Source organism: Daucus carota, chromosome 8 (assembly GCF_001625215.2).
Source record: "Daucus carota subsp. sativus chromosome 8, DH1 v3.0, whole genome shotgun sequence".
Lineage (NCBI taxonomy): Eukaryota > Viridiplantae > Streptophyta > Magnoliopsida > Apiales > Apiaceae > Daucus > Daucus carota.
The window spans coordinates 13,334,094-13,348,968 of record NC_030388.2 but is presented as its reverse complement, the minus strand read 5'-3'; the positions used below and the strand labels follow the sequence as shown (position 1 = coordinate 13,348,968).

Genomic DNA, 14,875 nt, shown 5'->3' with positions numbered 1-14,875 from the left:
TAATTCTCAAGATGTTTTTACTCTAATAAAACTAAATTAAAGATTCAAACGGTTCTAAGATTCAATTATGCCAAAATGTCTCAGTTTAAAGTAATTAAGATTACTATACAAACTTGACTGTATATGTTAATAAATTAACTAGCTTAGAGGATTTCCTGTTCACAAGATACATTACATAAAATTCACCTTTGGTTATGTAACTGCTGCTTATTAGCTTCCATCCTCTCAGATCTTTCAGCGCATTCCCTGTCACTTAACATGCAAATAATGGATAGCAAAGCTCTTACCTTTTAGCAGATATTTGATATACTATTACTCGATTGGGACTTCAACCAAAGTACTGTGCAGTAAAATAAACCTTTTCCAATATAGAACAAGGTATATTCTTTTTATTCCGACAAATGTGCAGGGAACTACTCCACCACTCTCTATACAGTCAAACGCTAGGGAGGCACAACCACTCTTACCTGATTTTACATAGTTCATTTAATGCGTTAGAACTTTGAGAAAAAAAGTTACAAGTATAACCCAGATAATGCTTATAAAAACCCAAACGATCAGCAGCCCAGGGACTTCTGCAAGTTCCATTAATGCGCAAAACCATGTTGACTGTGCTCGGCACCTAATTATAAAGAAAGGAGGATTTAGGAAACCATACAGAATAAACTCGATTCTTCTTATATATAATGAACTTTTGGGGACTACCTCAACAGGTGAAACTGGGCCAGTCCAGCCAGATAGTCCTACTCCTGAGATCCTCAGACCAGATAAACAGTAAGGATGGCAGTTCGGAAAAACTGAATTTAAAACTTAACTACAAGAAATTATGGATAAAAAAAATAACTGAAACAACTTAAGTTTTTGTCTGACCAACAGTTTCCTAAAGGCTAGCTTTTTACACAATGGTGCCAGTACAGCATTCACTGCATACCTGTGAAGTAAGTAACTCTGAGCTTTATGGTTAGGTAATTGAAAATCAAATGAAATGTAGAAGGCATTTACAACCAATCTGTTAATTCCATGTTGGCCACTGTAATTTTATCTAATCTATGTGAGTTATAAATACTTTCTGTCATTGCCTCGGTATTTGTCTGGACGACGATATGCAAAGTACCAGTACAAAAGACGGTGGTGGATCTCCTTCTAAGATTGTTTTTATTGCTGATTGATGTGCATTATTTACATCTCTCTCGTAAGCAAAGGCGAAAATATTCCAAAACTTCTATCATAAAATAAAAAGAAGTATGTAAAAGAAATTATAGAAGAACTGTGTATACCTGTATTTCAGTTCTTCCATCACTTTTCAAATGGTCAGATATTTCTCATTGCATGCAAGCTTCTAGACAATCCAATTATAGTGATTTGTAACCCAACTACACAGAGTAAGTTGGAATAAATATATAAGAAAGTTTACGAAAATTCACACATAAAAAATAAAAGGAACCTAGAAGACCGAGAATAGTGTTGCTCAGTCGGGTTCCAAAACGTAATTAAGCCTTTTCGTGGGCAACACTTCTCCTGACCAATTTTAGTGGTTAACCAAACTACAACGAATCTCATAATTGGGGTGACATCCCTCCCAGTTCCCACTTAGACCAGATTTTCAAAGGCTTCTTTAGTAGATTGATACGTGTTTGACTGCCTTGTTTCTTAATCGTACCAATCATATTCAATTAACTGTTTTACATTTACATTACCATGTAACGAACATATAAAATCACACCTCTAATTTCATGGTAACTCATCCCATTCATCAGAATTTCTGGTTCAGCGGATGCTTAGAGAATCTCAAGATTTCTGCCACTTTTTTACGGCTGTGGTTTATAAGTATAACTGTATCTACCTTCTGTAACTCAGACATAACTCCTTCTGCAACATCCGCGCCTGCATTAATCTAGAGGTTAAGTAAACACATAGATAAAAAATATCAACGTAGAGTCTCTGGGAACAGTTTTATGTCAAGAACATAGTTACTATTTACAGCAATAATCTAATAGCTCACTCCCAGATGGCTGTCACATAGCTTCAAAGTTCAAATTTATGACCATGAAAGTTAAGAATGACAGGAACAAGAAAAATCAACATAATACTAGCAACAAGTTAACTGACCAATTAAGTCTAAATTCTCAACATATTTTTACTCTAATAAAAACTAAATTAAAAATTCAAACAGTTCTAAAATTCAATTATGAAAAAATGACTCAGTTTAAACTAATTAAGATTACTATACAAATTGGTCTGTATATGTTAATAAAGTAACTAGCTTAGCTGATTCCCTGTTCACAAGATGATTTAAATAAAACTCACCTTTAGTTATGTAGCTGCTGCATATTAGCTTCCATCCTCTCAGATCTTTTAGTGTATTCCCTGTCACTTAAAGTGCAATTAATAGATAGCAAAGCTCTTACCTTTTAACAGATAATTTATATACTATTACTCGAATGGGACTTCGACCAAAGTACTGTGCAGTAAAATAAACCTTTCCCAATATAGAACAAGTTATATTCTTTATATTCCGACAAATGTGATGGGAACTACTCCAACCCTCTTGATACAGTAAAATGCGAGCGAAGCACATCAACTCTTACCTGATTATACATACTTTGTTCAATGTGTGAACTTTGAGAAAAAATGCTACAAGTATAACTCTGATCATGTTTATAGGAGCCCAATGACTTCGGTAAGTTCCATTAATGTGCAAAACTAAGCTGACTATGCTTGGCGCCTAATTATAAAGAAAGGAGGATTTGGGAAACCATAAAGAATAAACTCGATTCTTATATTTTAAAATGAACATTTAGGGACTACCTCGAGATGTGAAACTGGGCTAGCCCAGCCACATAGTCCTGTTCCAGAGGATCTTCAGACAGCATAAGCACTAATGATGGGAATTTAGAAAAAATGAATTTAATACTAAACTGCAAAAATACATGGATAAAAAAAATAACTGAAACACCTTATGTTTTTGTCTGACAAACAGTATCCCAGAGGCCAGCTTCTTAGACAATGGTGCATCCAGTACCGCATTCACTGCAGACCTATGAAGTAAATAACTCTGAGCTTTATAGTTAGGTGAGTAAAAATTAAATGAAGTGTAGAACATTTACCACCTATCTGTTAATTCCACATTTGCAACTGTACTTTTATCAACTCCATGTGAGTTAGAGATATTTTCGGTCATTGCCTCGGTATTTGTCTGGACGGACGATATGCAAAGTACCAGTACAGAAGATGGTGGTAGATCTCCTTCTAAGATTGTTTTAGTCGCTGATCGATGTCCATGATTTACTTCTCTCTCGTATCTAAGCAAGGGCAAAAATAATCAAATTTCTTTTATAAAATAGAAGGAATTATTATATAAAAAAAATTATAAAAGAACTGTGTATACCTGTATTTTAATTCTTCCATCACATTACAAAAGGTCAGATATCTTTCATTATATGCAAGCTTCAAGACAATCCACTTATAGTTATTTGTAACCCAACTATGCAGAGTAAGTTGCAATAAATGAATAAGCAAACTTTACGAAAATTCACGTACAAAAAAAATTAAAAGAACCTAGAAGGCCAGGGATAGTATTAAAAACCATCCATCACTGTCACAGATGAATCAAACAGCCAGAAATCAGCTTAAAATTAAGTAAGCACTCTTCAAATATATATTTACTGATGAATGCATCATAGCCTCATTCTAAGTTACATACTTCTACATGACTTGTACATTCATAACTAGTGCATTAGCAATACCAAATCATTGTTAAATTTTCAAGAAGCATCTTGAAATTATCTAGTTCAAAATTACATATTTAGATTGCTTGAGACAACAAAACAATTTCCCGCAAAGACTGTTTAAATTTTATTAATATTTCAACACATCGACAACTACATGAATATAATAGCAATTACCTCCGCTATCCTGGTATAATCTACATCTACATCTGAGAAATATATCCTGGAACAACCAATTGTTTAGAAGGAATTTGACACATATGGTATTTATAAAATCATGTTTTATGCCTTGAGTGCCAGAACATATTACAGTAAACAGTCATCCAAACTTCAATCAGCCATGTATATACTCAAGATTAATATCCTTAAGCATAATGCAAGACATGAAAAATGCTCCCATCTATATTGAACATCCCAACAGTAATTTCCAGTAGCATAGTTAGTCACAAACACAAGGGAAAGTAAGATGATACTGCCTTAAAAACAAAAGAAAATCCCAGATTTAAGGAGTACGTTGTCAAGAGATTGTCATGATTCAGAAGAACAAAGGATGTCTGAAAGACTTAATTACCTGAATCGCCTCATCGGGTCCGTCCAACTGTTTCATCACAATTGCCATGTCTTTTAAAGATCTATCAACTCGATCACCAACATTTATCACAGTCCTCAAAATATAAATTGCCTTATATGGATTCTTGTCCACCAACTGTCAATACAGAAATCAAAGTATTAACTCTGAAATTCCCAAACAACCACGTGAAATAAATTTACTAACAATATATTAATGTATATATTATTTTCTACAAGAAAAAATCTAAATCAAACTCAGATTAGAAGTACTTTATCATCAACAAAGGTCAAAAACATAATTACAAACACAATTCTCGATTCGAATCAAACTAATCCAGAAGAGAGAACTCAACACACACACGCACATAAAATTACCTAATGAAGGCAACCCAACCTGACCCGACTAAAATCAAGAAATTATGTGAACAGGCTTAGCCAGTAATAATCTCCTGTGATTTGGCCGGAAGCAAGAAAACAGATATCAAACATATAATATTCACACACCAGAAACCCCATACTCACTAATACACACATGAAAGAAGCCCTCTACAATTTATCTGTTTCGATTAAAATTAAAGCAAAACACATTCAAATACCCATATAAAACACACTCAGAGACAAATAATACCCATACATAAACCCCGCTAAAGATTATCTTTATCCACTACGAGTCTATCGATCAAAAACATCAAGCCCAAAAAAAAATTATATATAACAGAGCCTGTTAAAGATGCAACAACTTAAAGAAAATCCAACATGATTCATACACAAACACAAATCTTTGAACCCCGTTTTCTTCAAATCCCAAACTCATTAACAATTAACAAAACCACAAACATACAACAAGAAATCAAGAAATTGAGTAATGATATAATAATTGCATCTCTCTGTAGCTCTGTGCATCTAAATCACTCTCTCTCTCTCTCTCTCTCTCTAATTCAATCTCTCTCGGACTCTCTCTCTTCCTCAGCCTCTTTCTCTCTCTAACTTTGCCTCTCTCTCCAACTCTGCATCTCTCTTCCTCCAACTCTCCCTCTGACTCTCTCCAACTCTATGCCTCAAACTCTTTCTCTAACTCTGACACTCTCCGCAACTCTTTCTCTCCCCCTAACTCTCTCTCTTTATGAACAGAGTAACGTTTCTTTAACGAGCCGGTTCTATTTATAGCACCGAGAGACCACTAATTTCAAATTCTAGCCGTTCGATCTATTTTAATCCTGCGGCTAAATAATGATCTTAGATTTATTCCGTTTTTTTTTTTTTTGCTTTCTTTTTACGGGTGACGGCCCTGGGAGTGACTATTTTTAGTGAAATGGCCCTGAAAGTCACGATTCAAAATAATGGTCCTGACTGGCACTTCAAAACGGCACTTCAACTGATGTTTTCAGCAAAACGTCATTTCGGTTGGCGTTTAATTGGGATGGGCCTTTAAAACGTGAATGAAGATAATGTTTCATCTCTGAAACGTGAGTTAAAGCCACGTTAGTTTTACTCAAAACGTGAGTTCATCCCACGTTGAGAGTGTGATTTTTTTTTTTGATTTGGTTTAATTTCAATCATAAATAAATCATTCGAAAACCCAAATATGAACCCTAAAATATTAAAAACTATTAATCTATATTTTTAAGATTAATCTTTTTAATTTAATATACAATACGAATTAATCATTCTGCAAACCAAACCTAAACCCTAAATGTTAACGATTGTAAATTTATTTATTCCGCCGGCGTCTTGGCTTCAGGGCTTTCGGCCTTTCAGCCTCGCATTAATTAGGGTTTAGGCTCGAGGGAGTAGGGCCTACCGGCCCTACACCCTCAATCCTAAACCCTAACGTTCGGCCAATTAATTTACAGTACAAATTAATCATTCTGCAACCCAAACCTAAACCCTAAATGTTAACGATTGTAAATTTATTTATTCCATCGGCGTCTCGGCTTCAGGCCTTCGGCCCTTCAGCCTCGCATTAATTAGGGTTTAGGATTGAGGGTGTAAGGTCGCCCAATTAATTTACAGTACCAATTAATCATTCTGCAACCCAAACCTAAACCCTAAATGTTAATTGTTGTTAATTTTATAATTCAAAACGCAACTTTAAGTTGTGTTTTGGGTGTAAAACGCAACTTTAACATAAATCATTAAAATTATTTTTTTTTTTAAAAAGGGAAAAAAAATTCAAAAGTTAGTCCAACGCAAGTTGAACTTGCGTTTTGATGGTTGTTTAACAACGTCACACGAAGTGACGTCAAGTGACAGGCTAGGGCCTTTTGTTGGAGTTGTGCCATTTGAGGCATTTCAACTCTAAATCTTGACATTGGGGGCCTTTTCTCCGGAATTTCAGCCGGGGCAAACACAGAGAAAAACACAGACGAGACACGGAGCATACTGAATCCGATCGGAAGGGGATGGAGGGAAAAGCAGAGGAGGTAATAGAGCAAGTGGTGAAGTTAACACTCACGGACGCAACTCTCGGTGCTGTGGACTTGGCTTTATCTCCAAGTTTCTGTTCCCATCTCCTTGAACCAGATCATCTCATCGATCACGCTCATGGTAATTCATCTCCATTTATCCACTCAATTCATTTGTATTAACTATCTCTACTTGCTTGCATCTCAATTCATCATTCTAATCAACAAACAGCATCTTAATACAAGTGCTTATGTTTTTTAAACGCAACTGCTATACTAGATTGCAATTACATTTGTAAAGCAAAATTAGTATTTTTGTTAAGGAGCTAATGTGTGAGTAATTAGATACGGCCTCGGATTTTACTCAAGGCGTGCCGGCGTATCCTTTATACAAGAGCCTTGCATCAGCTTTGTGCAAGTCCATATCTTGTGGAGCCTTTTGTGGTCCTGAGAAAACGACATTGATCGACACGGAAGAATCTCTATATCATAAACAACAAGAAGAAGAAGAATGGAGCAAATTGATCAAGGAGAAAGGATTTGATCTCGTACAAGTGAGTAAAATGATTCGTTCATCATGTTAGAATTTTTGTTTTTTATGACTATTGACTGTACAATCTAGTATCATCGTTCATGTACTCTTTCTCATAGCAGGTATTGAAGATGTTGAATTTTGATTTACATGTCCAGGAGCCTTTCTTTTCCCAGCTCAAAGGTGCTACATGCGTCGATTTTAGAATTTTAATCATACAATACTTATAGTCCTCGAGTCATTGTCCTGCTATGTAAGAAAGCTGTCGGGTAGTCACAAAGATTGCTCGTTAAAATGAGTAGTTGATTTTATATTAGAGTTGGTGGAGTTTTAAACTCAAGAATCTGTTTTCTCTTATTTCATAATATTTCACAAAATTATGATTTTCAGATCTACTTAAAACTTCTAGAGGCAGTCGTGAAAACCAGTATTAGTGCCACTTACCACCACCTCACCATCGCAATATCTTTTACTGTTTATAATATAAACTAACATTTGCTCATAATAGAAGTCTTTTCTCTTAGCCTTTCTCTTTACAAGTCTTATCTTTAAATGAGGTCCAACATCCAAATCTTATCTTGTTATGCTACTATTCTGCAGATGGACTGAAAACAGTTGAAGGGAGGTGCGCTGTTGGTGACTACAAAAGGTATTTACTTAAACTTTAGGCTTTAGCAGAGGGCTGAGTCACATCGAATATATTCAGAACCTCACTCGGCAGTCGTAACAAGTTGGCTTGTTAATTTTAATAAACGAATTAAAAATGGTTCGTTCTTGTGGAGTGGCAGAATGTATTGCATGTCTCTGTGATGTAATTACTAGAAGTTTTTGACTTCTGCAGTTCTCATACAATATCTATATCTGAGTCGATGGCCATTGGCCACTGCAACCCTATTGATTTGAAGACGTACTCCCGAAGCAATGATCTATGATCCATACTTTTACTAAATTCCCAATTTCATAGGTCAAGTAATTGCAGAATTATGTTGTAGTAAACCTCCACTCATTTTTTTTTCTGTGATTAGTTGGCATTTAATATATGTCTTATATCAAAGGGGCCACCGTTCTCGTCATATATATCAGCTAGCTACCCGATCTCCATGCGGACTCATTTAAAGTACTACACACACACACACACACACACACACACACACACTGTTAAATTTTGAAAAAAAAAGATTAACAGAATTGAGGATTTGTTTTTTTAATATATTTTTTTATAGACATAGGCAATTTGGGTTTTTTGGTTTGAGCTCTGAATATGAAGTACAAAAGCATATTAAGGTTGTTGGTGTTAAGAGAAGATTAAAAAAAAACCCTACTATATATGTGCATATATGTCGTTAAACGTGTCTCTGCATGTATAGTTTTGATTTATTGTTATTATATGAGTACACTTTATCCTTTGAATATAATTTGGTTAAGTATCTAGTCAATGCATTTTCTAGATTCAACCTAGTGATATATAGTGATTTGAGTGATTAAAATGAGTACATGTGGAGATCGGGTAGCCAGGTGAGGTAATTTAACAAGAATGATGACCACTTTGATATAAACCCTTTAATATATGGAGTGACTTTGTCTGGATTCTACTAAGTGGGTAAAAAGCATGGTTTTGCTCAATTATCTGTTGTGTCTATGTGCAGTATTCTAATATTTCTTACATGTGTATCAGAATAAGCCCGGGGGCATTAATTCTTTTTAACAAATGTTTGGTGCTTCAGGTTCAGGTAATAGTAGACTCATGCACTTAATTTCTTCCTCTGATGTTGGGCAAGATATAACTTACTTTACTGCAGGATGTCCAAAAGTATGCTTCCTTTTCTGAAATGTTAGAGGCAGAAAGTATTGAGAAAGTACTTCCTGGAGTAAAGACTATTAAAGAAGGTAACAGATTGTATATGGAGAGTAATCTTTTTTGGTATTTTCTGTTTTGGTCATTCTAGCAATTATGAACTAATTTGTTGAGTGGATGCGGGACAATGACATAAATCATTTCAATGACAAATAAACTTTAGATATATCATTTGGAGCTTGAAGCTGCATTGGATTTTTTAATTATGTCTTAAGGCTCTTGAATTAAGTGTGATCAGAGTCTTACACTGTGATCATATTCTGCATAACCTAATCTAATGGCAAGAGATTATAGCCGTATCTTCGATTGGCCATTCTTGTTAGTTGTTGCTACTTAAGAGCGGGGGAAAATCTATTGTTGATTTTGTATTGAAGATTAGAAATTGCCAGCACTTACCTTTTGATTCTATTAAGCTTTTTTTCATCTTAATACAGTAATACTTCCTTTTTGCTTTGTCAAATATAACCCGGCAATAAGTTGATGTTGATGACTATGAAAGTTTTTTTTTTTTTCCATTTTGAATTATGCTCCTCATAATATATTTTTACTTTTACTTGGTATAATTGAGCTGAAACTTTACAGGAGTGCAAATTTATCGAAATTTTTACCCTGAAGAGATGGAAAGGTTGAATGGTGTTCTCTCAATACGCGTTACAAAACCAACCTTTCAGCTTTCTGATGCAATGGCTTCCATTATCAGGGTGAGATATACTTGATGCTGTGTTCCTGAATCAAGGTAGAAAAAAGAATAATAGAGAATGGATTATTTTTTTTCTTTCCCATAACTTTCCAAAAGTGGGAAGAAAATCTTAGAAACAAATACTTAATAATTGCTTCCCATATCCATAGAAATCCATTTCGTTCCTTCTATAAAAACATTCAGGAACAAGTTGAGAATTAAAATCTGCTTGTTTCTTTTCTTTCAAAATAAAGCTTCTAGAACACAGTCTGGTAAAAAATAAGATTTCTGGAACACTGTAAGTTACCGGATGCAAAGTTGATATTGTTCCTGAAACTGCTTCACAAACTGTTTTACGTATTGTCGACTGCTATATTGTTCTTCCTCGTGACTATTTCGAACATCATAGAAATTTCAGAAATGTAACAAATGATCACCACTAATATTCATTGTTAAACATGATGTTCTTCGGAAAAGCTCATCACTCGCGTCAAGTACCTTCACTTATAAGCAATAATTGTTACTTGGGCAGTGTTGAATACTACTGTAATTTATCTAGTTTGCTTGTCATTATCTTAGATATGATAGTTTCTCTGGAGTTTTTGTGTGCTTATGACATGTTACTTGTGAATACAATATTGCTAATTGGACTGGAATGAGTGATGATCATGCTGACTGTTATTCTGCTTCACATGTTCATTCCATGGTGCACCATTAGCGGGATAATTGCAATCAAGCGTACATAATTTAATTAAGCAAAATCTTGAATCTATGCAGGGGTTGAGTTATAAAGGTGTGCAGCAACTTCTGGGTATAGTTCACACCGAAGGAACAAGTCTAATGGCGCTACCTCCACCACGATCATCAATATTGTCATCATTCCTGTCTCCTCATAATGCAAATGTATGAACTTGTGATGCCTCCTTTTTGGCTATTCACTAAGAGCCTACTGAAAATGTCTAATGCTACCCTCCGTTTATGTCATATGTCGCCACCATTACTGAAATTATAATTGAAAAAAATACATGTGAAATGGGGTGTGTTCAGTACACTTTGATACATGGCAGTAAAATACAAGATGCCATTACAGCAACAACCACCTGATGTCTTTTACTGAGTTCTTATTGTTAATTTGACTTTTAATTGGTGAATGTAAAAATCATTATGCTTGGAAATCCTCTCATCCACAAAATGCAGTATGGTTTAAATCCAAGAGAAACTTCATGACAACAGGTTTATGAAACAACATCATTTTATTTAAATATTTAAATATATCAAGTGGCACGCTGATCTTGTAATATTTGTCGATTATTATGTCTCTTCACTGTTCATATACTTTGTTAATTAACTTTTTAAGAGTTTTAAAACAAGTACCTGTCATTACGTCATTCTTTTTCTCGAAGTATTTGTTACAATATTTATCTATGTTGTTATTAAGTTTTTATTCCTTGGCTTGAGGTTAAGAGTTCTACATTGACTGTTGGAGCCAGGTCATTGGCTAAGCATGTTCACAGGAGCAGTCTCAGATTTTGGGGTAATTTTTGTGGTAATGGTTAGTTTTTGCTCTTTTTCTTTAAGACTCCTATTTGATTTCTACCACAAGTTTCTTTTAGCAACACATGTTTCACTATACGCAATTTCTGTATGCATCTTTGATATAATATATATATATATATATATATATATATATTTTAAATTACCCAGTATTGGAATTTGAAAGGCTGTTAATATGTGGCCATTTGTTTAAAGTTAGCCAATTTATATGTGAAAATAAAAATGCATAGTTCTTGTCATACCTTGTTTGACTTGCATTAATTTAAACCCAATGTTGATAACCTGTGATGCCTTTTGCAAACTTAAATAGGAAAGATATAATAAGATATTGACTTGAGTTATAAGCACCATTTATCTTTGTAAATTTTCACTCACCAAAGATCTACATGGATACATGGAACTCGGGTACTTCAGAACATGTATAAACAATGGGCACTTTGATAATTATATTGTAGTCGGGAGTTAATGAGTTGGAACTTTACCAAGTACTGTTTTTGGTAATTGGAACAAAGCTAGTTTATATTACTTGGTGTTGTCTTATCATTATCAAATGACTTCTCTTTTATTGGCACCGATAACTTAATGTTTGTGTCCAGATTCTGAAGCTGGTTTTTAGTCTCAGCATGACTTGAGAGAAAAGAAAAGTAAAGCAAGCTAAATTATCAATTTCATTTCATAACCTCCTGTCAACAATTACTCTCAATATATATAGTAAACATAATAAAACAACTAAGGGGTCGTTTGGTTCGCGAGACGGTATCGGTTTGGAATCAGGAATCGGTTTGAGCTGGTATGGGTTTGAGGTATCATTCCTGATAGCATTTGTTTGGTTCAGTGCCGGAATGAATTTATGTTATTTGAAATATTTTTATAAAATAATTAAATAAAACTAATTATTGTTAAATAAAAATATTTATTATTCAGGTGAGATTTACCAATTTTAATTTAAAATATTTTTGTAAAGTTTTATAATACTTTATATTAAAAAATAATTAAACTAAAACTGATACCCATACCCCCTTCTCATACCCACCTCCCCCCTAGGGTATGAGAAACTCATTCCTGGTGGGTTTCAGGTATGGGTATCAGATTAAAAAAATTTCAACCAAACATCAGGTATGGGGTTGGAATGAACCAAACCCATACCTGATACCAGAAAGGACCCAACCAAACGACCCCTAAAAGTTATCTCAGCCATACAACTATACTCCTTTTCTAATGTCTTTTCCCTGATTTGCCCTTATAGTAATCCTTTAACCATATAGGTCCTGTAACCTTCCTCCTGGACTTCCTTAACCCATTTTAAGATTTTAAGTTCCTCAACTTAATCCGGTACAGTGTTACCATTCACCATTTCTTCTTCTGAGTTTTCTACTGTAACAGATTCAGCGAAGAATTTGCTTGCTCTTGATGTCATTAGGAAGCTACTAGCTAACTGTTGCTGGTTAAATCTTCATATTGTTCCGCCACATGGCGTTGTATTCGAGATCCGGGTTGCTGATGGTTATGGTGCAAGGTGGTCAGAAGATGGAACCAAGGTATAAATGAAATTAAAAATAATTTCAAAGACTGTGTAGATCTGTAGACTTGTGGAGACGATAAATTGTAAACATTATGTACTCTGTGTCTTGACAATCCCTTTCAGCAAGCAATCGAAATTTGCAAGTTCTTGGATAACAGTTTGATTTATGAAGATCCATATATGGAACAAATGAAGAGTTTTTGTTGCAACCTATAATGCTTATTAAATTCTTTGCAGTTTATTGGATTTCTTGAGCCGTACATGGAGAACGGACACTCAAAGGGTTGGAAGCACTAAATCAATATAACATTTATAAGGCATGCTTTCTCAAAAAGGACTTTCGAGAATCATCAAGAAGTGCCTGATCATCGCCAAAAAAAAAAAAAAAAAAAAAAAAAAAAAAAAAAAACCTTCTCCTTGGCGATTTTCTAATATAGCTGTGCACTTCCCAGAACTAACCAAGAATATGTGAAGTTACTGTTATGATGTTCGTCAGTTGACATTCTAACCTGAGTTTCTTCTAGTGAACTCGAACCTTTTGGTTGTAATATAGATGTTGGGTAGCAATATAGCATAATTAATTGTTGGCAGTACTATTTTAACCATTTAATTTCGACCAGTTTAACAATAAATTGGCATCACAAAAGATTATTCATATAAATACTAGTAGAAATTAATTAAATTCCAACAGTGATCAGGCATATGCAATTGTCACGAGTATTAGGTTGTGTTCAGTTAGATTGTATGGAATAGGGGAGAACGGAATGAAAATATATCGACAAGTTTTATGGAGAAATTGGAAGAAACCATGGGTCAATAATGATTAAATATGAATGAGTAAAACTTTTCATGAAAAAGATGATAGGAAAAGATAACAAATGAAATGAACATTCTTTTGAAAACATGTTAGGTTAGATTTTTAGTTAGAATGAAATGATTGAAGAAATGAAAATTATAAACAATTTCAATAATCACTCACAATTTATAATACAAATTTCATTCCATTTTTCCTTCCATCCATCTAAGTCAACATAGCCTCTTAGTGTGTGTGGATGCTTAAATTTTCTTAACTCCAATGTTTTCTGGTCTAAAATTTTGGAATTATCATGTACTCTTTATGTACTTTTTTCTCCCATTTAATTTTATACATATGTTTCACTACTAGACCATCATTTCAACACTCTTATAAAGTATCGTTTCAATAAAAAAAATCTTATAAAGTATAGTTTTCTAAATTATTTTTAAGATTTTCTTTTTTAAAATAAAAATTTAGATGTTAAAATTTTATTTAGAAAAAAAAACTTATAAATAAGTTTGAGAACACTTTACATGAGAATTAAAGTGCATGCCACGTTCCCGTCATCCAATGTATATCGCTCAAGGGGACGAAGGGAGTAACTGATGTAAGATAAATAATATTATTTTCATATAAACAAAAAATTAAAAAATTTATAATTTATAATTTATAATTAGTTAGGAAAAGTAAAACTACAATCAATAACACATACTAATACTAAAAAAGTACTTATAAACAGATTATTCACTTATCATATATAAATAAATATTGTGAAAACTTAATCTTTAAAAGAATATATATTAAATTTGTCGATAATATTTTATCAAAATTCAATATATTATCGTATAATTTTCAATATTAGAAAGAATATAATGACGTAAAAAATAAAATTATAAATTTCGAATATCTTTCCTAAAACATATATAAATATCAATGTCTCTCTTTTTTTTTGACAAAATGTGTTTATTCTTAAATCTACATATATGTGAAACAAATATAACCCTCTAAGACAAACTTTTTTTATATATAAATGAAATACGAAACATGATTTAAAATAAATCAAAAAATACATTATCACAAATTAATATTAGAAAAACATTCATAGAAAGATAATAATAATATTTATTATTTATACTAATGATTTATAATATAAAAAATTTTAAAAAACTAAATTTTCAAGAAAAATATAATTAATCGGTTAATATAATTTAATAAAATTTCAACTCATCAATAT

At 33.3% G+C, this 14,875-nt stretch overlaps 2 protein-coding genes across 54 annotated transcripts in view; one reads left to right on the top strand and one right to left on the bottom strand.

The window, feature by feature from the left end:
• Window positions 1-5,495, bottom strand: part of LOC108199907 (protein BREAST CANCER SUSCEPTIBILITY 2 homolog A-like) — a 36,402-nt gene extending 30,907 nt beyond the window's left edge. For 20 of the 50 annotated variants that reach the window (XM_064083227.1, XM_064083235.1, XM_064083233.1 and 17 more), the window contains exons 1-10: window positions 4,300-5,492; window positions 3,389-3,447; window positions 3,111-3,302; window positions 2,957-3,038; window positions 2,308-2,878; window positions 1,724-1,884; window positions 1,278-1,373; window positions 706-749; window positions 359-622; window positions 187-252 (exon numbers count right to left, since the gene is read on the bottom strand). In XM_064083227.1, the coding sequence (XP_063939297.1) occupies window positions 187-252; window positions 359-486 (194 nt within the window). In that variant the 5' untranslated portion in view covers window positions 487-622; window positions 706-749; window positions 1,278-1,373; ... (4 more) ...; window positions 3,389-3,447; window positions 4,300-5,492. Of the gene's footprint in view, window positions 1-186; window positions 623-705; window positions 750-870; window positions 932-1,277; window positions 1,374-1,723; window positions 1,885-2,307; window positions 3,039-3,107; window positions 3,303-3,388; window positions 3,485-4,299 lie in introns of all 50 variants that reach the window. The other 30 variants (XR_010286469.1, XR_010286470.1, XM_064083255.1 and 27 more) reach the window with 29 other exon arrangements.
• A 1,070-nt stretch (window positions 5,496-6,565) lies between these two features.
• Window positions 6,566-13,435, top strand: LOC108200036 (uncharacterized). 4 transcript variants are annotated; one of them, XM_017368096.2, is made up of 11 exons: window positions 6,566-6,845; window positions 7,049-7,257; window positions 7,358-7,418; window positions 7,836-7,884; window positions 8,911-8,965; window positions 9,035-9,122; window positions 9,673-9,791; window positions 10,547-10,672; window positions 11,234-11,315; window positions 12,707-12,861; window positions 13,083-13,435. In XM_017368096.2, the coding sequence occupies exons 1-11, from the start codon at window positions 6,701-6,703 to the stop codon at window positions 13,140-13,142; spliced, it is 1,149 nt and encodes a 382-aa protein (XP_017223585.1). In that variant the 5' UTR covers window positions 6,566-6,700; the 3' UTR covers window positions 13,143-13,435. The 4 variants fall into 4 exon arrangements, with proteins under 4 accessions (XP_017223585.1, XP_063939246.1, XP_017223584.1 ...); XM_064083176.1 differs by having other exon boundaries at window positions 11,228-11,315; XM_017368095.2 differs by having other exon boundaries at window positions 6,567-6,845; window positions 11,234-11,321.
• Window positions 13,436-14,875: the final 1,440 nt, after the last annotated feature.